The following is a 27,377-nucleotide window of genomic DNA, read 5'->3' on the forward strand; positions in this document are numbered from 1 at the left end:
AGCCATTCTTTCAAAGTGACCAAATCAATAAAGTCTCCTGTTCTACATATGTATCTCGATACTGCCAACATATAATCTTCCTTTAAGGTCATCAGGTTTAAGCATGTCTTTAAAAAGTCTCGTTACGCATCCATTGTATCATTCTCATATCACTCTCTCCATGCAACGCATATCCTCAATCTTCATTGAAATTTGAAATAAAAATTCCATCACTAAATTCACAGATCACTAAATTGCATACATCTATTCCTGTGTTAACATCTTGGATGTATATATCCCAAACAACGAAACTCGTGTATTTGTGCGTTTTTAAATTGATAACCCTAACCCAATCATTCTCATCCATTCTTTCAGTAAGACCAAACCAACAAAGTCTCCTGTTCTGCACACATCTCCCTATACTTTTTAGATTTAATTTTCCTAAGAATACGATATTTTATGTAATCTTTACTCTACCATATGTTGACTATCAGGACTTGTCTAAGACTGTGGTGTCCATGCATCTTTATAATGTCGATCAGTCGGTTAAGTTTAAATTTGAAAAAGCATTTCAGTTGACCTGTCTTGCTAAAATTTAAAATAACATCCTTACACATGTTCACATACAAGTTAGAAAAGCATTTCATCTAAGGCATGAAAATTGTTAAACAAAATGTTTTTTACTATAGGCTTTAAAAATAAAGGTACACGATTCAATTTGAAATTAATTTATCTTCAAAGTGCACTTTTATAAATTTTACAAACTAAGGTATAAAACATTATGTTGCACTTTTAAAAAAAAATCATTGAAAATTTTATATCTATATCATTAATTGCTAGATGAAAGATAATGTTTTTAAATCGCAACAAAATGTACATTACATAAAATAAATCCAAGGTATTTTTTGATTCAATTTAAATTAAATTTTTATACCTTACTTTGTAAAATTTATAAAAGTGCACTTTGAAGATAAATAAATTTCAAATTGAATCTTGTACTTTTATTTTTAAAGCCTATAGTAAAAACATTTTGTTTAACAATTTTCATAACTTTTCTAACTTGTATCTTATCTTTTTATGATTATATTTTAAAACTCTCCTTCTCTGTTTCAGTTTGTATTTCTTCTCACACCACAACTCATTTTTGCAACCCCTTCTTTGTATTATTACAAGTCTGAATATTTTCTCTGTTTCAGTTTGTATTTCTTCTCACACCACAACTCGTTTTTGCAATCCTCTCTTCGTAATACAGGTCTGAATAATGAAAAATTCTGAATTTTTTTTTAACAAAAACTTTAAAATAACTTTTTTAGATTACATTTTTTTAAACTTCTTTCAGAATAGAAAATCTTTAAAATTTAATAAGGAACATATTTCATATAGGTTTCATGAAAAAATATTCAGTACATAACGAGAAAAATAGAGATGAAAATTTCAAAAGGAATGTATAACTGGTTAGGGTCAATAGTAGTCCTCGCCAGCGAAAGTCTCTGTTATTGTTATTCTATTATTATTATTATTATTATTATTATTATTATTATTTAAAACATTTTGTGTCCTGCTCTTTCGCGCGAGGACTAATTTCAATAAAATGCTCAGTCTGTTGGTTGGTCTGTCACACTAAGTTTGAAATAGAATTTTCATTGCTAAATGCATAGATTGAATGAGCGCATCTTGTGATTGTCTGTTCTTGTAACTTGTCAGTCTTTGGCATTGCTCTCTCTCTCTCCTTTTCTCTATTTCTTTATCCCGTTTTGTCACTATACATACATTCTTTGTCTCATTTCTATTCACTTTATTCAATGGCATGAATTCTTTCATTTGTTCAGACATTTGAAAACAATCAAAGCGTATAGAATTTACTTTAGCATATTAGCACAGCCCTTCGACCACAGTGGCCATCTTGATTTGAAGATAAATGTCAGAATCAACAGAAAATGACGCAGCATTCCGGACGCGTGTGAGGAGGAATTTTTCTTCATTAAATCCCCACTTCTTAGGGAGAATGCTGGACAAAGTGCCATTGTTATTGCTTCCTGATCTGCATTATCCTTGATTACTTTCCAGTAACAAGACACGGGAATTGAGATATAGCATTTGGAAGATTCAGAAGACGAACTAAGAAAAGTGATCAAACTAACAAAACGAATAAAGGATCACAATTATGAAGATAGTTAAACCTCAAGATTCCAATCTATTTTATTAGAAAGAAAAATGAGGCGTGATTTGATTGACACCTTCAAATCAGAGCACATCTCACTTTTTAAAAAAAAATAGCTCTCTTTGCACTGGTTACTGATAAGAATAATTAAAAAAAAATTAATCAACTATTAAATTAGATTTTTTTTAATAGAGTAATATACTTATGTGACCAACTGCCTAATAAAACTAAATAGACTTAATAGACGTACATACCCTTAACAAACCTGTTTAGAAACAAAATTTCAACCCTTTACTGTACAGGTCCATAGATGCCCGAAAGCCTTCTACTCTAATAGCTAACAATGGTTTCAACTGATTTTTTTGTCAATTCTAATAAATTACAATGGTAGCTTCCAAATTATGCAGTCGAAATTACCTGAATATTACTGAATCGAAAACAAAACAACTTTAATCGTGTTAGCAGGTGAAAAAATAGCCACCATCTTGTTTAAATCAAAACAGAAAATTACCTCCCTTTTGAACTCTCCTGTGTCTTATGATTGTTTTCATCAAATTCTATTTTTTATTTCCTTTAATAAATAATTTTCTACCTTATCGATTTTCGTAATTTTTGGATATAAGCATCTTAAATATACGAGGAATATGTAGATACTATTGTTCTCATGTGAAATTCAGTATGACGATTTCCGAAATTTCGTCCCAATAGTGTAGAAGCGCCTAAATAAATATATGTACTTCCATCCCATCACACAAAAGTTAGCGAGTAAAAGACATGCTTACTTTCTAACTCTGGTCGTCACCATTCACAAATGGCGAGGGGAAGATGAGAAAACGAATAGCAAGTTAGAAAACCACTTCAGACTAACCCTGCCACCTAAATTCTATAATAAAAAGTCAATGGCAAGTGTTTTTTTTTATTTTTATTTTGGTTTCCTCTTTAGGTTGTCAGAAATCATCATAAGAATTTATATATGAAAAATTAAATTACTAAACTAATTCTATGATTGTATACAAATATTTTAGTGATAAATAGCAGGTGCGAACTCTGGTGAAGCATATCTTTTTTCTGTGATTTTTTTTTATGGAGAATGTACATATGTATATTCTGTGATATTTTATTTTTAAGTTGAAAGAAGTTTATTGATGAAGATAAAAGATGGCCAAAGAGAATTAATGCATGAATGAATTAACTTGGCAGAAATAAAGATGAGACATTCTGTATTCAGTACACTATTTTTTAAAATAAAAATCGTCTAAGCAAGTCATGAAGCCACTTAATGTAAGGAGCAAAAAATGACGACTTCATGATAAAAAAAAAATTAGTCAGCAATATGTGTTAGATGGATAGAGTCTGCTCCATTAAACAGTAATTCTTTCCCCTTTGCCAGAAATATTAGCCATGGAATGTGAGGACAAAAAGACAAAAATAGGGGAAGGAAGAGTTATGAGGTTGTTGAAAGTAAAGCCGAGATCCACTTTCTATTTTTTTTAAATTATCGACGAAGAAGGTAGAAACTATACCCGCTGTATACTTACTTTAGAGTTTACTCTAAAGTAAAGTTCCTAACCTTATTTAATTCATTTTTGTTAAGTTTCACCATTTTTTTTTTGCTTTCATAGAAATCACTCCAGATCAGGCATAAGGCCACGTGATGTATGGAGCTAAAAAAAAAAAAAGGCTGCCGAAAGTAAAGCCAAGGTTCACTTTCTATTCTCCTTAGTGACCTTTGATTATCAAATACAATTATTTATTCGTTTTATTCCATCTGGATTGTTTACATTTGTGAGCCTTTATAATTCATTCATCTCTCATAGATTATATAGCTGTTCAGCTGAATCGGAGCATTTCCCTTAATTCAGAGATTTGCGTTGATTTACTCCTCAATAGCCCCTTTCACAGACATCCGGTCTTAACTAACCCTCCATCTTGGTTTTCCAGTCAAATGAAGCTACTACAAGAACAAGCAAGGGAGATCACTCTAATAGACTAACGCCAGAACAGAACTTCTTTTATCTAGAGACAAGAGGAGACAACTTGTCAACTTAAGCATGATGGCAAAATATGCTTACATTTCTGCTTTCTCTTTATAAAATGCTTACTAGAACTTCCTACCACAAAAAACTTTTTTTCTTGCGTTGTATGCCTAATATCAAATGGATTTTCCATGAATAGAATTTCAAAGAAAATATTCTATCGCCAAAATTCTAGTTTATATCAACTATATTTCGTTAATCTCTACTATAATATAAAAGTCACTTTGTGTGTGTGTGTGCAAGTTCCTTGCTTATAGGTTCCGAAACGGTTGAGCCTATCTTTTGCAAATTTCACAAAAAGGTAATATTTATCTCTGGCAGTGTTTTTAGATATGTTTTATACAGAAATTTGTCCGAAAAGTATCGAAAATCGAAAAAATTCGATCTTAAAAATAGTCTTTCTTTCTTATAGATAAGAAAGAATTTTTACAGGGGAACAGTTTAGGTTGCATCAGCAAGGGAGATAATAAAATCTCAACAAATAATTTCTTATTAGAAAAAACACCCCAGATTTATTGGCATCTAGAAACATAGATCAGTGGTAGAGCATTCGACTCCAGATGGAATGATCTCCCTGTTCAAGCCCAGATATACCTCACCATTTTATTTTAATTTTTTATTTTAATGAGTTCAATTTACAATAAAAGAAGGGGTGCCATCTAAAATCAATGCAAATCATTTCTTTGTTTGCATATTTTAAAACTAAATATTAATTATAAGTGAGTTTTCAGGGCATTCATTGTCAAGCCAAAATATCAGCTGACGTGATATTGTAAACAAACATAGACGGAATTTGATGGACTACGTTACCATTATTATTTTTTTATTTTTTTGTTTTTTTTTCAAATTAGTCCACCGGGCAAATTATTCCTCATAATATATAATAATCAATAGATGATTGATTCTATAATAATACATATGCAATCTGCATAAATTAAAATATCATGTTTAAGCGTATGGTACGACTGAGCAACGCTGAGCCTCCAGCTAGTGTAGAAAATAAACTGAAATTCTGTCCACATCTTTGAGAATTTTTACTTCGACACATTTGATATGCATGAAACGACGAGATGTGCTAAGTGAATTACTCAAACGCTGTTTGAAATGTAGAAAAGAAAAACATGCAAGAAAAAGCATAGTTTTGTTGAAATGAAAAAAGCAAAACAGCAAAACGTCTTTTTTCATTTCCTTTTTTTTTGTTGTTGAGAACGGAAAGAGATATCTTGACAAGATACTTATATGACAAAATGAAGTCGTAATGTAATATCTGATGATTTTCCTAGTTTACTGCATAATTTGGATATAGATTGGTAGTGAAGGATAACACAACTGTTTTATTCTTTTGTCGATATTTAGAATTTTCAATGTAATTTATGATATAAATTAATTCAAAATGAAACTTCCTTCCATAAAAAAAGAGAAAAAAAGGGGGGAAAATCCTGCTTGCCATTTGTTTTGGTTTGTCTGCTACATGGAACCTCACACTTTCTGGATTTATTTAATAAAAAATGAGATTTCTACTATCGTCGCTCCTCCAAATTAAAAACAGGGTGTTGCTGTTTCTTTATAACTATGAATTTGTTAAAATATTGTCATTAATAGTGACACAATTTACATAATGAGGGTCATGTTCGAATGGAAAAGTTAAAGTGATACATCAAAGATCAGGTATGACTTTAGGATGGAAGTCACAAAGCTACATAACTTCTGGGTACAGATTTTCTGTCTCTTAGCTAGCGAGACATCAAGCAAGAAAGACGTGTCTGAGATGCATGCACAATGTAACTAGGTGTAGTGTGATAAGCTATCTGTCTATTTGTCTCTTTTTTTGTTCTCTTCCTCTCTCACACATAGGCAAGCTCTTCTGATGTTTTTGGTAACTGTTTTTTTTTTGTGATAAATCTTTATTTAAACATAGCAGAGCTACTCCGCATTGCCCGAGGTAAAAGTGTAATATATTTTGATGAAAACTTCTGTATCTTTATTTATCTTTCTCACTTACTCCAATCTCTTTTTCTCCTCCAATTAGCCCATTTCTCTCTATGGACACACACACACACACACAACTCTCTTGTATAAAGATTCATCGAGGAAGAAGTCAGCATAAAAACATCAGTTACTTTCCCTTTGTACAAATCCGTAAAAAGTAAAACTCAATCAGTCTTTGACGAAATCAGTGCCAGTTTAGTGTAAAAGAATGAATAATTCTTTCCTAAATTTCATATATTATTTATCCAGGGCAACACTGATTAAAAATATACGAACTTTGTGGGTGTTTGTTTTGTAGTTTGTTTTATATTAATAAATTTCGATTTTTAGCTGAATATGCACGCATACATACACACAGAGAACTGCCCTTTCCATAATAGATGGATATGTGATATCTGGAGTTGAAACATAAAATTGATTTTTATATAATGGATAGTAGAAAAATTTGTGAAAATTAAAACGTAATAAAAATGTTATTAAACGATAAGGTCTTTGAGCAGGGGTTCTCTATGATTCGTTTGATTCTCGATCATTTCTTCTAATTCTCTTTTATTTAATTTCTTATGCTTTCACTTCCTTCCATTTTTCTTTTTCGCTAACATTTTCCTTCTCTTTAGTTCATTTTCATTCTATTTCTTTCTCATTTTATTTATATCTACCTATAGGTATATATCGATATATATATATATATATATATATATATATATATATATATATATATACTAGCAAAAGTACCCATCGTTGACTGGGTTACAAAACAGCCTACAGAAAATGGACTCTGATTTATGAAAGTAGGATAGGTTATGAAAAGGAAGGGTTGTAAAGAGATAGCATCGAATTTGGGGGTATCAAAACCAAAGCAAAATATGATGAAAGTAAAAATAAAATAGATAAACCCCATAATTTATTATGCCATACCTGTTCACACTGAAACACTTATCACAATATTCTGTGGATCTATATTAAAAAACCTTGTTAAACTTGAACGAACACCCCATAATTTTATTATACCATATTTCTTCAAACTGAAACATAATTATCAAAGTATACTTACGCAGATAGATACGGTCTTTATTAAAGTTTGTGCCTATTTCCATTCTATGGAGGCCAGGCAAGAACGCAGACCCTACAATTTTATTATACCATCCCTATTTAAGTTAAAACATACTTATCAAAGTATTATTATATACATCTATATCAAAAACACTTGTAAACGTTTTTTTTTTAATTTTTTATTTCCATACTTTGTGGACCAGACGCATACGCAAACCCCGCAATTTTAATGAATCATCATTATCAAACATCAAACATACCCATTCCTGTGTCTCGATACATCTTCTATCATTATATGTAATCAGGTTTTTTAAAATAGTCAACCATATAGGAGCCTATTCGTGACCAGACACACACACACACACACACACAGATATTCAGCTTTATATTATAGAAGATATATATATATATATATATATATATATATATATATATATATATATATATATATATACCTAGGAATGAGTCGGTATAAAAATATCAGTTACTTCCCCTTAGTACAAAACCGTAAAAAGTAAAAACCAAATAGTCTTTGATTAAATCTGCGCCAGTTTAGGATCAAAGAATAGATGTTCATTTCTAAATTTATCCAGGGTAACACTGATCAAAAATATACCAACTTTATTGTTCTTGTTTTGTAGTTTGGGACTTTTTGCTGGACATACTGACATACAACTGCCGTTTATATAATAGACTAAACCAAGGTTTCCCCCTGAAATACTTGGATACCTACTTCCACCTCCTCCCTACATGCATCTTTACATAATAATGTTAGTAGTAGCAGTAGTAGTACATAATTAAAGTGAAAAAAAAAAATGAATATTTATATACGTTATTTAAAAAAAAACTTCACTGTCGATCGAATAATAATAACTATAAATCAAATGGGTCAATTAATAAGTCATACCATTGCTAATACAATAATAAGATAAAAATGAGAATAATAATCACAGGAATCATCAGTCAATGTCTTTGATGATCAGCAACAAGTTTTGGAATATTCGGTTCCATATTTGATAGAAAAAAGTCTTAGATCACCACATTTCACTACATCCATTCGATTTCTATTCCCCGGGAGCCATTCCATAGATGAGAAAGACTTGTTGAAAATGTGAATCAGAAACCAATCAGATTTAGGAAACACTTAACCAACTTTGTCAACATTACGGGATATGATTCATGAATTGATTTTTCCAATTAAAAACAAGTGTGATGCAATCAATCTCTACATGAATTGTGAATACCAACGAAAATGGGTTGAGAGATGCCTAGTAATGTTACTAGAAGTTTTCACCCCAACCCCCCCCAAAAAAATCTCACGAACCCTTTATACAATAAATTTGGCCACCGCCCACCTAAAGTCTCGTAACGCCCCGCCCCCTTGTGGGTGGTACGAACTCCATCAGGAAACCCTGGACTAAACAATAGTGCACAAGTGATTGTATATACAGACAACCCAATGACAACACAGGTGTATAATGATCTGTACATGCCTCAGTAAGTGAAAATATAACAACGGAATTACTAGTTTTTTTTTTCTAGAATTGCAGTTACGAATTAAAGACACACATGTTCTTTTTTAATCTCACCTTGCAAATATAACAATCAACTACGCACACTCCCGAGTATTCATAAATATACACTTGTGCCATGCAGGGTACTTGGAAAATCGATTATTTAACTCCGGATGATATTTTAATGCTTCTCAACTATGAGATTACCATAACAACGCTATCAGATTTTAAGGTCTGAGAAATAAGTAATAAAAAGAAAAAGCAAGACTTGTTCATAACTGACCTGCAAACTTGTTCCGAATCTAACACCTTGTTCTGGCGGTGATCTATGATCACAATATCTTGGTGGGTATCCAGATAAGACTGTACAGCTGCCTCTCCTGTTCTGGCGACATAGATATTATATTTGAGGCGAGTTGCTGCAAGGTGAAAAGCATCGCACTGCGAGTCCTCTTTAGGAAATACCAATAATACCTGCAGAAAAGAAAGAAGAAAGGCAATCAGATTCTCGCCCAGAAGTTCAACACATTTTGGATTACTTTGAATTAAGTAACAAATAATAGGTACAACATTAAATATTTGCATTAAGGAATGGTCGCATTTTCAAATGTGTCCACGTCTCTTTATAATAAGCAACATATACCAGAAAGAACAGTTGGAAATAAGTCGTGCACCATCCACTATACACTACAGCAATGTACCCAAAAACGGAGCTATTAAAGCTGATACAGAAACAAACTTAGAAATTAGTGTCTCCAATGATGCTGGGTTAAACAGAACTGAGAGGGAAAAGATAACGAAATACCAATATCTTATGTACAATATGAAAAGAAATTGGAATTATAGGAAGATCTTTATCATTCCAGTAATTATATGAGCAATTGGACTCATAAAAAAGAATGTCAAAAAATAAAAATATACTCTGTAAACCAAGTGTAAAAGAGATTCAGACACTTGCACTGAAACGGACAGTTAGAATCTTAAAAAAGATTAGAATGCATGAGATAGCAAGTGAATATTTGGCATCTGATAGAATGCCCCATTCCCGGCGAGAACAACATAAGAAAATTGAAGACGTTCAGTCTGTTAATCGACTGATGTGTTAGGATTAGGGCTATGACAACAGAATATTCTTATCATTGTTTTGACTTTCGAGTATATATCCGACACAGTTAATCAACCGAAAACTACATCACTCTAGATAAAAGCATATAAGATATCAGCAGATACACACTCGAGAGTCAAAAAAATGAAAAGAATATGCTGTTGTCCTATCCCTAGTTATGATCATTTGAAATGCAATTTTTATCGTTAAATGCACACTTTGAATGAATCTCTTAAGAATACATATACTTGCTTAAATAATTGTAAACTTTGAAAGATTTCTTTGACAGACCCTCATAAGGGAAGAATCCTTCACTCTGAAATAAAGAGTAATATGTATTTATTCGTTTCTTTATAAAATAAACAATATATCATAAAAGCATGAAGTGCATGTCACAAGTTGAGGAAGATATGGTCATCCACTCTCTCAGAAAAGTTGAAAGTAAGACTCTTTGTTGCCACATTAGAAACAGTCCTTCTCTGTGGTGTGCTGAGGCATGGACTCTTACAAATGCACTGAATAGGAAACTGGATGGCTGCTACACACGGACGCTCAGAATGACCCTCAATACATCATAGAGGAGCCACGCAACAAACCACCAGCTTTATGGTGACCTACCACCAGTATCACTGAAAGTACAGCAGAGAAGGATGAGAGTAGCTGGTCACTGCATGAGACGCAGCGAAGACGAAGCCAGCAAGCTAGTTCTCTGGATACCAACAGATGGCCACCCAAACCAGTGGTAGAAGAAGAATGATCTACATTGACAACCTGCTACCGGACACAGGATTGGAAAGTGTTTGGGACCTGAAAACTGTCATGTAAAATCGAGAGAACTGGAGAAGTCGTGAATATTCAGTGGTGAAGCGTCCTGAAAGACAACAGAGATGAGAGAGATATCATAAAATGAAATTCTCTAGAGACAGAATCTATAAAAAAAGTGAAAAGGAAAAAACAAATTACACACAGGAATAAATCATGAAAATCGAGAGCTTTACCAGTTTACCAAACATCTTCAGCAATTCTTTTTTTTCTGAAGTCGTTCATTAATCCAAATGTAACCGGTAAAACTCTGGTTTTTAATTATCTATTCCTGTGTTTAATTGTTTTTTTTCTTTTTATCTTTTTTCACATGTATTTATATGTATATTTCTTTAAATAAATATATATACTCCTATACGGTCATCCAAAAGTTAGCGAAGAAAAGATACATCTTTTTCTACCCCCAGACGCAATGATTTCAAGTGGTGAAGTGGATTTAAGAAAGCAAATAGCAAGTCAGGCTTACCTCGTCACCTAAAATGACCTGAGAAAAAAATCAATCACCCTATAATAAAGGCAATAGTGGGTTTACTTTTTTAGAGCATCAGATATGATAGTTGATATATGAAAAGTTAAATTACTGACATAATTCCATAGTTTTATATGAATATTTTAGTAATATATATAGATAAATAGCAAGTGCGAACACTGGCGAAGCAAGATTTTTTGCTGTCATTTTTAATGGAGGGTGTAGACCAGCACGTATGATAATCAGGTAAATTTGAAAAAGAAAGAAAGTGAAAAGTGTTATTAGCATTAAGATGAGCGATGAAGAGAAAATACAAAAATTGCAATGTATGAAAAGATGCTGCAGAGAAAATCAGAAAAAAAAGAAACAAACAAACAGGAAACAAAGAAAATGTGAAAAAAGAAGAAACGAAATAAATATTAAGTTTTGTGTTGTGAAAATGTAGATCTATTTCTGCGAACTGTGAAAGATTCTTTTAACATGAGATTATTAATAGCTATTCAACTGAAACTGACTATTCTACCCTATTTACAGGATGGAACGATAAAATTATCGCCCTAAAGAAAACAGCACTACAGTTTTATTTGAAAACTTTTATTGAAAAAATCAATTCAGGTAACTTGATTATGTAGTAGAGCTGACATCTATTCAATGTATCCACCTTCAGCCTTAATCACTGCCTTGATACAAGTTTAGAACTGAGCCCATGCCTTTTCAATAAACGATGGCAGGAGAGCCACGAATATTCAGCGGATGGCGGCAGTTAGGCTGACTTTGGTGTTGTGGGAGGTCATGTTGGTGATGTTCTCGACGTATGACCAAATGAAGTAGTCCAGCAGGTTCAGGTCGGGGGAGGAGGGGGGCAGTGAGAGAAGGATACAAAGTCATAGCACTCCTTCTGAAGCCAAGCCTGTGTCTCTTTGACCTTGTGGACCAACGCCGAGTTCTGCTGCCACACTCAGGATCTGTCAGTGGCCACCTGATTGCACCAGGGGATCACCACACTCTTCAGCACATCCAAGTACACTTTAGTGTTGACTTTCAAGCTGACTTCGAAGATGTGAGGTGGCATGATGTGGCCCTCACTTTAAACCACACCAAAGACCATAATCGTGGGTCGTCCAATTGTTGAGCTGTGCCCTCAAGTGCATTTTGAGGGTGCTGGCAATGGTCCTGTTGTCATAACTTGGATCAGTAGAGAGCATGAGTTGTATAGCTGTGCATCTTTGATCTCACGCATTGAACATTGTGTCATTTTCAAACATGTTAGAAGTCTCCTATCACTCTTGGGATTTGTGCAAAACTGGCCACTAGTAGATAGTGTGCAACAAAATAAAGAAAACCGGTTTTCATCAAGTGGAAATGGAATCATGTCGTCTTTTCTAGGATGAAAATTTTATTGTTCCACTCTGTACATACTAGTATACCATCGAAATGACAACCTGGATGTGCCAAGTTCGAATCTTGTTTGTTCCACAAAAACTTCAAATGGTCCCTCCTGTAAGTACTGTTTTTTTTCTGGAAGGAATTCTAACAAGAAAGATATCAGGGAGACGGATGCCAACAATAATTATTTGATTTATAGGGAATGAATAAATGAATGATACTCAACAATGACAATTGGTACACCATCTGTTCTTCTTGTGGACTATTACTTCTTATTCTTGACTGAACATTTGTTATGTAGTCGAATACAAGAAAGTCTCTATCTATCTATATGCCTACATATATAATATCGATATATCTCTCAATCTGGTTATCTATCTGTTTCTGTATCTATCCATCTCGATCTATCTATCTATCTAACTGAAGAGATAAACAAGAGATAAATATGAAGAATGTTTATAAAATCTGTCAAAATATGGCAGAATTATATCATAGACAAGTTTACCGGAAGTAGCTGGTCAGCTGATGGAACTATGTGTATGTTACATGGATCAGGTTAGCTGGAGATCAGAGAGTTGGAATTTGGACGTTGAGCAGAGTGGACAGTTTAACAGGTCGTCCCCCTTTCACTGGGGAGGTGGCTAACGTGTCATAGAATGGAGACCTAGAAGTAACCACACAAGCAAAGATATTCACTTTCCATTCTTCTGCGATCGACACCTGGAAAGTGAATAAAAACTATATAAAACCAACCAGTGTTCTTGGAAGTGAATGAATATTAGTCCAAACAGGTTTCAGCATCTCCTCCAAGCATAAGATGAATTCTAGGTGGACCAAAATCAAAGACACATGAAGGTATGTCGGAAAATGCATGTATCACACACACACACATACCTGCATATGAACAATTAGATGTAAATATAACATAAATAGACAGCAACAATTACTTGGGGTTCAAATAGTGAAGAACCAACAATAGACATTTAGTGACACGTATACACATAATGATGAACCCGTCGTCACAAGTATACATATCGACATATGGTGCTATGGTACACATTACACAACAGACCCCTTTATGGTACCCCATTACACCTTTATGATACAACACATTTATTTGGATTATTTGGACTACTGTTCTTATCTTGAATGTTATTCACGCAACGTTTTGGCCGATGTAACGTTCTTCAGGTGCATCTTGCTGCACCCAGGAATCTGCCAAACTCAGAAATCTGCAATGAATTTCGAATATAACCCTTTATTTACTCCATGGGGTAGCATGCTCTTGTTCCGTCAACCATGTAAAAGTCTTACATAATTCACAATTTTATCCTTCATATCATCCGCACTGAAGATTGAACCTTAACTCTTCAGAACTGAATTTTACCTAATACTTTATTCTGCGGACAATTCTAATATGAGTTTTGGAAGCCTTAAACCTATTCTTATTCTTAGATGTACAATCTTACTACTTATCACCATATATATATATATATATATATATATATATATATATATATATATATATATGTATTTATGTATATATTTTATTTTATTTAAATATAATAGGATTTCTTACTCGAGTGTTATATATACTTAACAGCAAAAATATAGAAATATTTTACTTTGCTGTTATCCTGCCTTGCATATTCTTAGCCTGCTGCCATTGTCTTCTGAACATTTAATGATATTGGTATTGTATTTGGATTTCATTCTCGGGACAATATTTGTTTAACGCTATTCAATAGAAGTGATTAACACCTATTCAGGCGGAATAAACTTTCTGCCATTATTGCACATGTGCTTCATTGTAAGGCCATCTGTTCAGTGAACTGACAGCATCCATTCTTTATGTTCCATAAAACTTTAGACCATGGCTCGTGTGTCTTTTATAATATTATGTAAATAATGCTGAAACATGAGAAAGAATCGGCAAAACTAAAACACTGTTATTAGCATCAACGCCAATAGTATTTTAACTTTATCGATTTAAAAAAAAAAAAAAAATTTTATAAAGGGTCCTTTCTTTAGAGGCGGCGAACTTTAAATGAAAATAAATCACAGGAAAATATCTTTATCATACAAATATGTGATTTATTCCAAAGATTAATTTTTGGCATTTATAATTTAAATACAATTGCGGGCATATGGTGGTGGAGGCAGGGTAGAGGCTTGAGGGTGGCCGATACCATTTAGTGTTATATCTGCAATAAATTCTATTTAATACTTTAACAGTTGCCATCAGCCATGGTTCTTCTATAGTCACCAAAACCAATAGAGCCTAGGCCATTGTTGAGATCACTTGTCTTTTGTTGACTGAGATATGTTTCTTGATCTGTGCAGTTCTAGGAGGTCCACTCTCCAAGGTTTTAACTACTCTGTTTGATAAGGGATTAGTTTATTAGTTTGCTAATTGCTTGATGTGCCCCTACATAGGCACTTTTTTTGCGGGTCAGAGTGCTTTTCCTCTACAGTGCTGGCTTTTCAAACTTCACCTTCTGACCCTTGTGTCAAATCATCCAACCGTGAAAATGAAATAAATAACTTTACAAATTATAACCTGATGGGAAAGTAATTCGAAAGGCTCTGAAATGAGAGCTTCATCACTGGATGCAGTTTAATGCATGGATATATCCAGGAGAAATCAAATTTCAGTGACGGTTCCATTTACCTTAATGGTCTATGCAGAGAAGATTTTGAAAGATTAATTCTTTTGCATTATTCTATTTTGAAGACCAATATCTAAAATTTAAGACTTAAGCTTAAGAGTTTTAAAGACGAAATTGTACTTCAGTGAATCTTGCATAGTCTAATCACTAGGGATCAATTATAATGCAATTCTGAAATATTTTAATTTTCAAATAGAAGGTTGTGGCCATCTTATGCCCTTGAAAGTACTAAAAAAAACCCTGAAAATTGGGCAACATTTATTAATTTAATTGATACCCAATACCTGTTGTTTAATTTTCACAAAAATAAGAGATATCTGAATTTTAACAAGGGGTTTCCACTCCTCTTTTCCCTATTTGCATAAAACTGAATTAAACTACACATAGCCGACATTACTCACCATTTCATGTAACAGCTGTTCCGAAATGCATTACTGATTGGTTAATTAGTCTCAGAATGAAAACTATACATACAAATATATAAACATATGCACATATCTATATCAGGAATTTTTCTAGTATATATATATACTAGTAAAATATTTTAAATATATATAGTATATCCATATAAGAAATTGAATTTAGACTCTGTAAATTAGAATATACAACCAATTTATTATTCAACAAGGAATACAAGTTGCAAACTTTAAAAAATCTTCCTTATTTCATGGAGTTTCAAAGAATGGCTCTTATCCTCAGAGGAAAGTAGTTAGCCAAATGATATTCATAGGCACCCTATAAATATTGCTGGTTAGCAAATAAATTAAAAAATACAAATTATGAAAGAAGTCATATTTGTTTGAAAGTTTATAATAATGCAGACATGTATAGGTTAAAAGGATATTCTAAGAGAAATCCAGGCTCGATGAAGTATACCCCCCCCCCAATTTTCTTCATCGAACTTGAACTTCCTTTGGAATATCAATTTAATTTCTTTCAATTTTGTCCCCTTATCAGCTACTTATACCGGATAAAGATCCATGAAAACGGTTTAAAAATGCAATCATTCGACCTGCTCTGCAACCGTGAGTCTCAAAGGAGATGCAGTTTGAAAAAGATGAAGGCAGATAGACATAGTGAGTTTTATATATAAGATTATATTCTATGTGCAAATATGTCATATATATCCCGGCCTAGCGTTTCCAGGGAGTTTTGTTTGTTTTATTCTTCACTTATTTTTCTCTTAGTAAAATTATTTGTAAATAAGATTTTCAAAGTGTGCAAATAATAGTAAGCAATGAAAGTAATTATTTACATTATGTAAGGTAAAAAAAATGTAAAAAAAACTATTTAGTTTTCTATCTGACTGGAGAAAACTATTGATTATTTTCAATCTTCTCATAGTAATCTTTAATCATTAACTTTTATCTTCGGATGGCTTTGGCCTTAATTAATGGTAACACATTAGTAAATAAATAGTAAGTATTCTATTCAGGCATTTATCAACTGGAACAGTTGATATGTCGCAAAACAGACAAAGAAAACAAGCATAAAAATGTTAGGAAAAAAACATTAAAGGAAAAATAAAATTAAAGAAAAAACGGTACTGGCAGGTGGGCGTAGAATCGGTAAAGTTAATTTGATTGTTTATTTCTTTTATTTTGATCTGACCATGTCATCATCTGGCATTACAAAAATCCTCTCATACAAAAAACAAGGAGTTATTTTTAAGATGCATTCAGTCAATATGTGTTTAGTGATTGGTGTGGCAGAGTAAGAGATAGAGCTTCAAATATGCAACAAAAATGTGCTATTGAAAACTTAAGAATCACAAACCAAAGAAAATGCTATTTCAAACTGAAGAATGACAAGCCAAAGAAAATGCTATTTCAAGATTCCGAATAACAAACCAAAGAAAAACCTATGTCAAACTGAAGAATGGCAAACCAAAGAAAATGCTATTTCAAACTGAAGACTGATAAGCCAAAGAAAATGCTATTTTAAACCAAAGAATAACACACCAAAGAAAATGCTATTTCAAACTGAAGACTGACAAGCCAAAGAAAATGCTATTTTAAACCAAAGAATAACACACCAAAGAAAATGCTATTTCAAACCGAAGAATGACAAACCAAAGAAAATGCTATTTCAAGATTCCGAATAACAAACCAAAGAAAAACCTATGTCAAACTGAAGAATGGCAAACCAAAGAAAATGCTATTTCAAACTGAAGACTGATAAGCCAAAGAAAATGCTATTTTAAACCAAAGAATAACACACCAAAGAAAATGCTATTTCAAACTGAAGACTGACAAGCCAAAGAAAATGCTATTTTAAACCAAAGAATAACACACCAAAGAAAATGCTATTTCAAACCGAAGAATGACAAACCAAAGAAAATGCTATTTCAAACCGAAGAATGACAAACCAAAGAAAATGCTATTTCAAACTGAAGAATGACAAGCCAAAGAAAATGCTATTTCAAGATTCCGAATAACAAACCAAAGAAAAACCTTTGTCAAACTGAAGAATGGCAAACCAAAGAAAATGCTATTTCAAACTGAAGACTGATAAGCCAAAGAAAATGCTATTTTAAACCAAAGAATAACACACCAAAGAAAATGCTATTTCAAACTGAAGACTGACAAGCCAAAGAAAATGCTATTTTAAACCAAAGAATAACACACCAAAGAAAATGCTATTTCAAACCGAAGAATGACAAACCAAAGAAAATGCTATTTCAAACCGAAGAATGACAAACCAAAGAAAATGCTATTTCAAACTGAAGAATGACAAGCCAAAGAAAATGCTATTTCAAACCGAAGAATGACAAACCAAAGAAAATGCTATTTCAAACCGAAGAATGGCAAACCAAAGAAAATGCTATTTCAAACCGAAGAATGACACACCAAAGAAAACTTAAGAATAACAAATCAAAGAAAATGTTATATCAACCTGAAGAATAACAATCCAAAGAAAATGTCATTTTAAACTTAAGCACAACAGACTAAAAAAGGATATTTTAAACTTTATCCCGACAGACGATGGAAAACGGAATTAATAAACATAAGCATGAACCATACGCTTAAAAGTTTGAAATCCTATTTTAAACTCAAACATGACAGACCAAAAAATATATTCCAAACTAGAGCAAAATCAAAAGTAAGACAGACGGAGTCTGTTATAGAGATACTTGGACGCATCTCTAAACAGATACAATACAACTGAGAAGGCGAAAACACTAAAACACTAGATATAAGTAGCAGGCAAATATTTATTAACAAAATCCTTTTCATCTTTTCTCAGGTTTGTTAAGTCACTTCTTGTTTATCGGCTTCTTCATAGCGTCAGTATTATCTTGGGACTATCGTATAACTTTCGAGATAATGTAAAGCCATTTGAACAGCTCGATCATCTCAGAAAAACACTTAATGGGAATAGAAGACGGCTTGATCCAAAATGAAACGAACTTTCTCTCTTTTCACTTAGCCGTCTTCGTTTTCTTTGGATTATCAAATGATTTACATAAGGAAACTGTTAATGGAAATATCAAAAGTAAATTTCGTACGCCATAAACTGACCAGATTTATGTAACATAAAACTGTCTCCCAATACACATACTGAAATGAAACTCCTGATATTAATAAAATCGTCTGACTACTTCTCCGTCCTATATCTGTGTGTGTTTCTCGACTCTACATGACTGACAAATTATGTTTTTCGTCTATGTACTCGATTATTTATTCATACATAAAAAAACTCAATAGTTAAAGTACTAAAACGAACATTAAGAATTCCTATTGAAAAATATTAATTACAAAATAAAATCCACCAGAATGCATTTTCGTTTCTTAATTAAGAATGTTTTAATAATAATTGGGAAAAAAGAATGAATTACTTCATGACCCTTAGAAATCAGAAAAAAAAAAAAATGGAAGGATTTAAACTGTCGAATAGAAAGTCATCTCTGGCTTTAAAATTCTTAACAAATCCTTATGTATAAACAGATTAGAAGTTTTGCAAATTATTTACATCCAATAGTTTCATGAAAAAAAATAAAAACAACACAAGTTAACAAAACTGTTAAAAAATGATAGCAATTTGATCTAATTAATAATTTCATAATCAAACGATACAGTAATAATTAAACTTTTCTTTCAAAATCCTATGAAAAAAATGATTTGGTAAAAATTAAAGCTACAAAAAAATGAAGCGAAACACAAATGACAGTAAAAATTACTCTAGGAGTAGGTGGTGGTGATAATGATGAAAATAGTAGTAGTAGTAGTAGTAGTAGTAGGAGGAGGAGGAGGAGGAGGAGGAGGGAAAGAAACAGTCACATTATAAGTTTTGCTGTTCCGGCAGACCACAGAGTGAAGATTAAAATGACAACAAAAAAAGAAAAAGAAAAAAAAAAGAAGAAAAAAAAAAGAAAAAAAAAAGAAAAACAAATAGGCAGAACTTGCCTGGGAACTGAAAGGAATATAAAACAGTCAATATAATATCAATAATTGTAGGAGCACTAGGCATAGTCTCGAAAACCTGAAAAACGACTAGAAGAAATTGGAATCAAGGGGAAAACTGAGACTGTACAGTGGACGGTATTAATGGAAACGGTTGAAATCTTAAGGAAAACTCTTGAATGTGGAAACTAATCCATATAAACTATAAAAATTAACCAGGCATATGGAAACTGCAACAAAAGTAAACTGAAACTGCAAAAAAAAAATTAAAAAAAAGAAACATCAGTCTCGGCTGATACTACATAAAATAATTGTGAATGGTCAAGGAGGCTAGAAAGATCGAGAAGATAAAGCACTAACTAGACCTCCACTGGAAGAGTGCAGAGAGTACTTGGACCTTGGGAGAGTATTATTTCCACCCAAATTCTAGAGAAGACCGTTGCCAACAGGAAATCAATGGTAAGCGGTTGTTGCAATAACGCAAAGTTATTTGCAATAGTTATCGAAAGAGATAGAGACCACTGGAAATCTGGGGAGACTTGCTGTCACTCAGACCCCAGGGAACATCAGTGTTATTATCGATGATTAATGGCTGATAATAGTCCGTTTTAAAACTACTAGGCAATAATAATAATAATAATAATAATAATAATAATAATAATAATAATAATAATAATGAGGAGGAGGAGGAGGAAGAGAAGATGCTGATCATTGGTCATAAGCTGACAAAATATCAAAGTCACAAATCCAACGTCAAATATCCATAAAAATAAGTGTCAAAACGTACAAAGTGCACTGATCACAACTGAATAATTAAACACATCTATCATTGACACTTCACTCGTCTACGACTTACCATTGAATCTGCTTTGTTTGTATTTTTTTTAAAGTGCAAATTATGATTGATCATCAAAATGATCTTCATTTAAATGAACAGAAAAAGTACAGATTGAATAGACAAATCTTAAAAAAACAAACAAAAAAAACAAAAACAAAATAGAGACAAAAATAAAAAAATATTTTTAAAAAAGTTTTAATTTTTTTGTTATTTTTAATTTAGATTTTTTTGTTTTTTCATCGAATTCACAAAATTTAGAAAGGCAAAAAAAAAAAAAATGCAATTTGTGAAAACTGAGGTTCAACAAATCTAATTTATAAAACATACTGTGTCTGTTTGTGTCCATATTTTCAAACTATATTTTCCGAAACTAAAAGCCGCCGAGCGGCGCTAGGGGCCTCAAGTGATTGGATTTTTTTATGGACCGTTCTTTTATGGGTCTTTAGTTAAAATAGTTTTTAATGGATCAAAATTGAAAAATCGTTACGCATTTTGTACATTCATCTTAGTTTATTTTTAATGTTTAATCGGTTTATATACGTGTCTCGTTGGTACAGTAGTAACGTCACCAACTTTGAATGCTACAGTTTTGTTTTCGATTCTAGCTGATGGCACCCAAATACTTTTTTTTTTACCTTTGAAATCACAACTCTATAATAATACAGAGTGTCCACAAAGTCTGGCTACATTATGTAGCCAGACTTTGTGGGTCTAATTTTTTCCAGATACATCTGCCTTATTTTTAATGCTAGGTTTATTTATGGTGTCTTTTAAATTTAATAAAAACCCTTCACAATTTGCTGATGAGGAAACCTTGTTTATTAAAAAACTATATGTAATAATTATTGTCCGTAACTTGATGTCTACCACAATAAAAACACTGTTTTCCGAAACGATCGTACAAATAATTGATTTTGTTGTTGTTCCTTCTTATGAAACGGATTTTTAATTTAATTATAATTTGATTTTTAAATTATCAATCACATTACTAAATATATATATATATATATATATATATATATATATATATATATATATATATATATATATATATATATATATATATATATAGGGTACCCACAAAGTCTGGTTACATAATCTACAGGATGCTTCCACAAAGTCTGGCTACATAATGTAGCCAGACTTTGTGGACACCCTGTATATACGAAATCTGGACAAATTAAAATATGATATTTAAGTGTATTTTACGACCGGGCAAAGTCGGGCACCCCCGCCAGTATTTAATAAAATATCCTCGAAAGCAAAGATCAAAATGTTGATGAGCTGCCAATGAATTCTTACATAATGTAAATTAAGACTGAGATAAATTTGAATTCTTGAGTTAATAAATTGAGCGCAGAAGTTTGGCTGATTTATTGAACAGAACCAGTTTCTTTGATGTGACCAATCCTTTAAGTTACCGCTCATTACGGAATTAGAATCAAGCAGAGAATTAGACGACTTGCAGCTTCAGGGTAATTCCACTAAAATCAGGTGAAAACCTTATTAAAATCTACTTCTGTAAAAGCTTGGCGACACGAGGCAAACTGGAACTATTTCAAAGTTTTCCTTCAACCAGACTTATAGTCTTACAAAGTCTTCGGATACGAATTTATCATATTATTTTAACTGAAAACTGAAGGGATGAGAGATAGATGGGTTCATATCTTGTCCCAGAGTGTTAGAGAAACTGATTGAAGTCGCTTCAATTCCCGGCACCTGCTAATCACAAAAGGCCATCTAAGTACTAACTCGGCTCAAGATTGATTAACCTCGGTGATCTGATGAGAGCAAACAGTTCAGTGTAATGTAGCCGAAGTGTTGATATACTGTAAAATATACAAATGAAAAGTTATATTTGTGTTTGAATTTTAACTACTATGGGATCAACATCAACAACGTCACCATAATATGATAGACTAGTACAAGAGAGGTAATAGACTTGGTCCAATTTTCTCTCTGCACGAAAAATCAACAAAGGCTATGCCATTCTGGAAATGGTATTTTCTCTGTTGACTGCGGTATGTTGCTGGTCCTGTGCAGTTCTAAGAGGTTCACTCTCCCAAGCTTTGCCTTCTCTCTTTGAGAAGAGGTTAGTTTATTGCTAATCGCCTGTGGCGCCCCTATCGGGGAATGCCGACAGGACTGACTAGGCATTTTTTATGGCCAGAGAGCTCCTTTTCCGGGGTGCTGGTTCTTCAACCCCACTTTCCAACCCTTGCGTCACATCTTCCTGCCATTGGAGGGAAATAAATAACATGCTGAAATCAAAATCATGCTATCAATAATTTTCCCCACTCTTTATCTGTGCCTAAATCAAAACGTAGATCCCATGAACAAAGCTTCTTTCTTAGAAGTGCACGCCCGTGGAACTCCCTTCCGTTTGCCTGTTTCCCAGCTGACTACAACTTCGTTGTCTTCAAGTCCAACATAAACAAATTCTTGATGAAGCGCCCCCCTTAAGTAATCCAATATACCAAATTACGATTACTACGATATTATCCCATTGATTGTACACTCAATAACCTTTATTCTCGAGTGGCCTCCGGGCCTTGATAAATGGTGACTTCTATGCAAAAAAAAAAAAAAAAATGCCAAATATGCAATCCTCCTCAGTAACCATTGCCATCATTGTAACATTAAATAAAAATAAATGGTACTTATGCAGAGAAGGTACCGTACTATTTTTAAGGGAGGATTTTCAAATTAAATTCAAGTTTTATGGTATCTTCTATATATATATAAACGCGAAAATGTATGTATGTATGTATGCATGCATTTGTGTTCGCTTTTTCTGTATGTCAACAAAAGGCTTTTTTCAGAGAAGCGGTCGCTCGCTTCACAACTTTTAAAAACTTTTTATATCACATATAAATCGTAATATCTTACAGTTAACAACGAAGCTCGCCTGTCTATTTAATTTGCTCGATTTCGGGAAGATAAATATTCAATATTTGTCGCTCGCCGCATGTGGGTTAGTCGTTTTCCTATAACATCTTCTATCCCGCAGTCAAACTTGACCTCATTAACTCATTAAAATGGGCACCTGCTAAATCCAAGTAATTAAATAAATTCAAACGTATTTCCGTTAGCATCTCGCTGTGGGGCAATGGTCAACGTCGCACGTTTTTTTTTTTTTCACACTTTAATTTACAACTTTGCCTCAACGGTTCGGGTTCGATCCTCAGTTCGATCCTCATACTTACTTTTTTTTTAACCCCCCCACACCTCCAAACACCCGGGCAACGCCGGGTACCCCTCGCTAGTTTGTTTATAAAATTGTTAAGTGAAAGTACAGAATAGCTTCAAAACGCCTTTCCGTCCCCCATACTATTAAATGGGTTTCTAAATGATATTATTACTTCAACACGATCCTCATTCTGCATAAGTATCGACTAAGCCTCAACTTAAAACATTTAGCATTTTAAACTTCATAAAATTATTTGATTGCGAGAATAAAGATGACATTTACGTCAAAGTCATATGTGCATTTGGTAATTTTTATTTCTCTATAAATTTGAGCAATAAAGTAATTGTTGAAATGTTAACACTGAAAACAAAGTATTTACAAAATAAAAAGAAACAAACTTTATTTCTTGAGTAATTTTTTTTAAAAAAGAAAATTATTTCTCTTACACTTAATTGGTCCTAAAGTCAAGGTCCACATGTTTAGAATAAAAGTCATTGAATACTATATAAGTAGCATATTAGTGTCAATGTTTTTTTAAGATAAAACATCATCAAGCAAGATCAATTATTATCAGTCTGAGTTATAGGTTTACTATAGATAAGAAATTTTAAACATTAAATAAACAGACAGAATTTGATCGAGATCGTATATCCAGTTTTTCGCCAAAAATAAATGGATGCTTACAACTGTTGAACGTTAATCTAATATTGTTAAAATTCATATTCTAAGCAAACAATTGTATGCCCATAATTTTTGTGTTTGGTTTGATTCTTTCGTTTGACGGCATATCAAGCCTTTTAGGGTTATTAAATGCCGACTCAATTAATTTTGGGAAAAGTTTTTTATGCTTGAAGTTATTTTTTATCTTCAAATATTCATTAATGTAGTTTGGTTTGGTTGTTTTATTTTATGGCATATCAACCCTTTTCCGGTTATTTAATGCCGAATCTAATAATTTTGGAAAAAGTGTTTTATGCTTCAAGCTTTTTATATCTTCAAATATTTATTAATAGAGTTTGGTTTGGCTGTTTTGTTTTACGGTATATCAACCCTTTTTTAGTTATTTAATGCCGAATGCAGTCATTTTTGAAAAAAAAAAAGTTTTTATACTTCAAGGGCTTCATATCTTAAATATTTATTCATAGTATTTGGTTTGATTGTTTTGTAGAAAAAATGTTTTTGTTTTTGAATTTGCAGAACATGGTTGAGTTTTGCAAAGGGGAAGGAGAAAAAAACAATATCATCAATGTTTGGTAAATTTTTGGTCAGGAAGCCAGTATCTTCAGACAGCTTAAACTGGTAGCACAAGATGCCTTAACAAAGTGTTACCACTTCAGGCTAAAGTGGACCTGGGAGCAACGGTAACTAAGTGACATTCCCACAGACCCCAAATGGAAACTGGATGTTTTTTAAGGTCATACCCAGGACCAGCAAATGTTAAAAAGAACATGAATTTTGAGACATATTGCCTTTCCCTGCTTTCAATAAATCAGATTGAGTGAAATGGCGGCCATGATGGATTCATGAATATCCATGTTGTAAATATATCCAACCAAAAGTAAGCATCAAAACAATGCGTAAACTAGAGATATGGAAAGTATTGGGAAACATGGTTACCTTGTTATTATTCAAGTATTCTTTTTTTATTAAACTGTGCTTGTTTATGGCGGACCTGGACAATATGTCTGCATTTGCAGGGTTTTTTTTTTTTTTTTTTTGTTATAAATGTGTTTTGTTACTTGTCTTTGGTTTCCGGTTGGAGCATTGGTCGTTTACTATGAAGTAAAAGAAAAAAATACACGAAAACAGGAAACGATGAATAAATGAAAACAACCTGGAGCCAAGAGTTGAACAAACAAGAGTCTATAAAATTTTCAGTGTTATCTATTTTTCATTTTATTTTTGTTTTTAAATTAACTTTTTCCCCCCTAAAACAAGAACGGATAGTCATAAGATGCGTCCACTTAAACTACATTTTCACCAATAAAAGTGCTATTTAAAATTTATTCAGAGACCAACGAAAAACTTATTTCAAACTTAAGCATGACAGAACAACACAAATACTATTTCAAATGAAAGCCTAAAAGGCCAACGAAAGTGGTATTTCAAACTTAAGATTACAGACCAACAAAAATCCTATTAAAACTTAACTGTGGTAAATAAAAGAAAATCTCATTTGATTTAGATTGGACCAAAGCTTATTTGAAAAATAATTTTTAGTTCAATCCAATCCAAATTGAGGCACATATTCAGATCTATTGTCTAAATCGACTAACTCATTCTCAAAGAATTTTACTTTTTTTAATATTTGGAGTCAATACAAAAAAAAAAAAAACCTTAATCGACACACAATCAGTGTTGCAAACTTAAGCCTAGCAAATTAATACAAAACGATAGTTCACACCTAAGCCTAACAAATAAAGAAAATTCTATTTCAAATTAAACATGACCAACTGTTACCATACCTGGAGAGCTGCTACTCAGAGCATGTTTTCCTGCTGAGTACAAAATCAACTTCGAAATCTAGTGGGGGAATGTCCTCTTCTTTTCAGTCTTTTTCTTACAGAAGAAACATCGCTAATTTTTCTCTACTCTATCATTATTTTCATGGTAAGTGTTCGATTGAGCTCCAATCTATGGCTCTGTAAAACTTTTGCAACAATAACTCCTCCAGTTACAACAACTTTAAATAATTTTCCTTTGTCTAACTCTGTGCACCTAAAACTACATGGAACTTCCATGAGCAAAGTTTCTTTCCAAGAACTTCCTGACTATGGAACACAATAGTTCAAACTTAAATCTTTTTTTTTTTTACACAGTGATCACCACTTATCAAGGCCCGGAAGCCACTCAGGGGTAAGGGTTATTGCAAGTACATTACGTTAGTGTGGAGATTTGATGAAGTGTTTACTTAAGGGGGCGGTTCATTAGGAATTTGTTAACGTTGGACTTGAAGACATCCAAGTTGTAGTCCGGTGGGAAGCAGGCAGACGGAACAGAGTTCCACAGGCGTGCAGTTCTAAGAAAGAAGCTTTGTTCATGGAATCCACGTTTTGATTTAGGCACAGATAAAGAGTGGGGGAAATTTTTCACAGTGGATTCAGCTAGACGGGTGTTTTTCATGAAAGATTGGCGAGGGGGGGACCAGAGATTGGAGTTCAGACGAGCACCTGCCATGGAAATAACGATAAAAATCTCATAAATAAAGAAAATTCTATTCACGCTTAAGCATTACAAACTAACGAAAATGCTATTTTAATCTTAAGCAAGATAAATCAAAGAAAATGCTATTTCAAACTTAAGCATAATAGACTAAAGAAAAGGGTATTTGAAACTTAAGCATGACAGAACAACGAAAATTTCATTTCAAGCTTAAGCATGACAGACCAATAACTGACTATAGCATGGTCGTTTTCAACTCCAATGTTAACAAATTCTTTTATATAATGTAATTTTGGACCAGTCTCAACCATTATTACCAATATTTCAATATTTCACTATCCTCATTAATCCTTATCCTTGAGTGAGCTATGAGCCTTGATAAGTGGTGATCATTAGTACATAAAAAAAAAAACGACACTGATTTCTATAAAGCTTGAGCATGTCCTTTTAAATCTTCCGATTTATTGCAAATACGTTCAGCATGACCGAGAAGAACGAATCCTCTGATGAGGATGTGAGGATGCATTTAAAAAAGATCAGTTGATCAATACATTTCATTGAATCAAACGGAATGGTAAACGCAAAGAACATAACGACATTC

General features: G+C 32.7%; 1 protein-coding gene across 8 annotated transcripts in view; it reads right to left on the minus strand.

The window, feature by feature from the left end:
* Nucleotides 1–27,377, minus strand: part of LOC145292090 (high affinity cAMP-specific and IBMX-insensitive 3',5'-cyclic phosphodiesterase 8B-like) — a 973,128-nt gene that overhangs the window by 505,875 nt on the left and 439,876 nt on the right. For all 8 annotated transcript variants that reach the window (XM_080138173.1, XM_080138174.1, XM_080138172.1 and 5 more), the window contains exon 3: nucleotides 9,016–9,206. In XM_080138173.1, coding sequence (XP_079994299.1) covers nucleotides 9,016–9,206 — 191 coding nt within the window. The remainder of the gene's footprint in view (nucleotides 1–9,015; nucleotides 9,207–27,377) is intronic.

Source organism: Euprymna scolopes, chromosome 13 (assembly GCF_053919585.1).
Source record: "Euprymna scolopes isolate OS-2025 chromosome 13, ASM5391958v1, whole genome shotgun sequence".
In the NCBI taxonomy this organism is placed as follows: Eukaryota; Metazoa; Mollusca; class Cephalopoda; order Sepiida; family Sepiolidae; genus Euprymna; species Euprymna scolopes.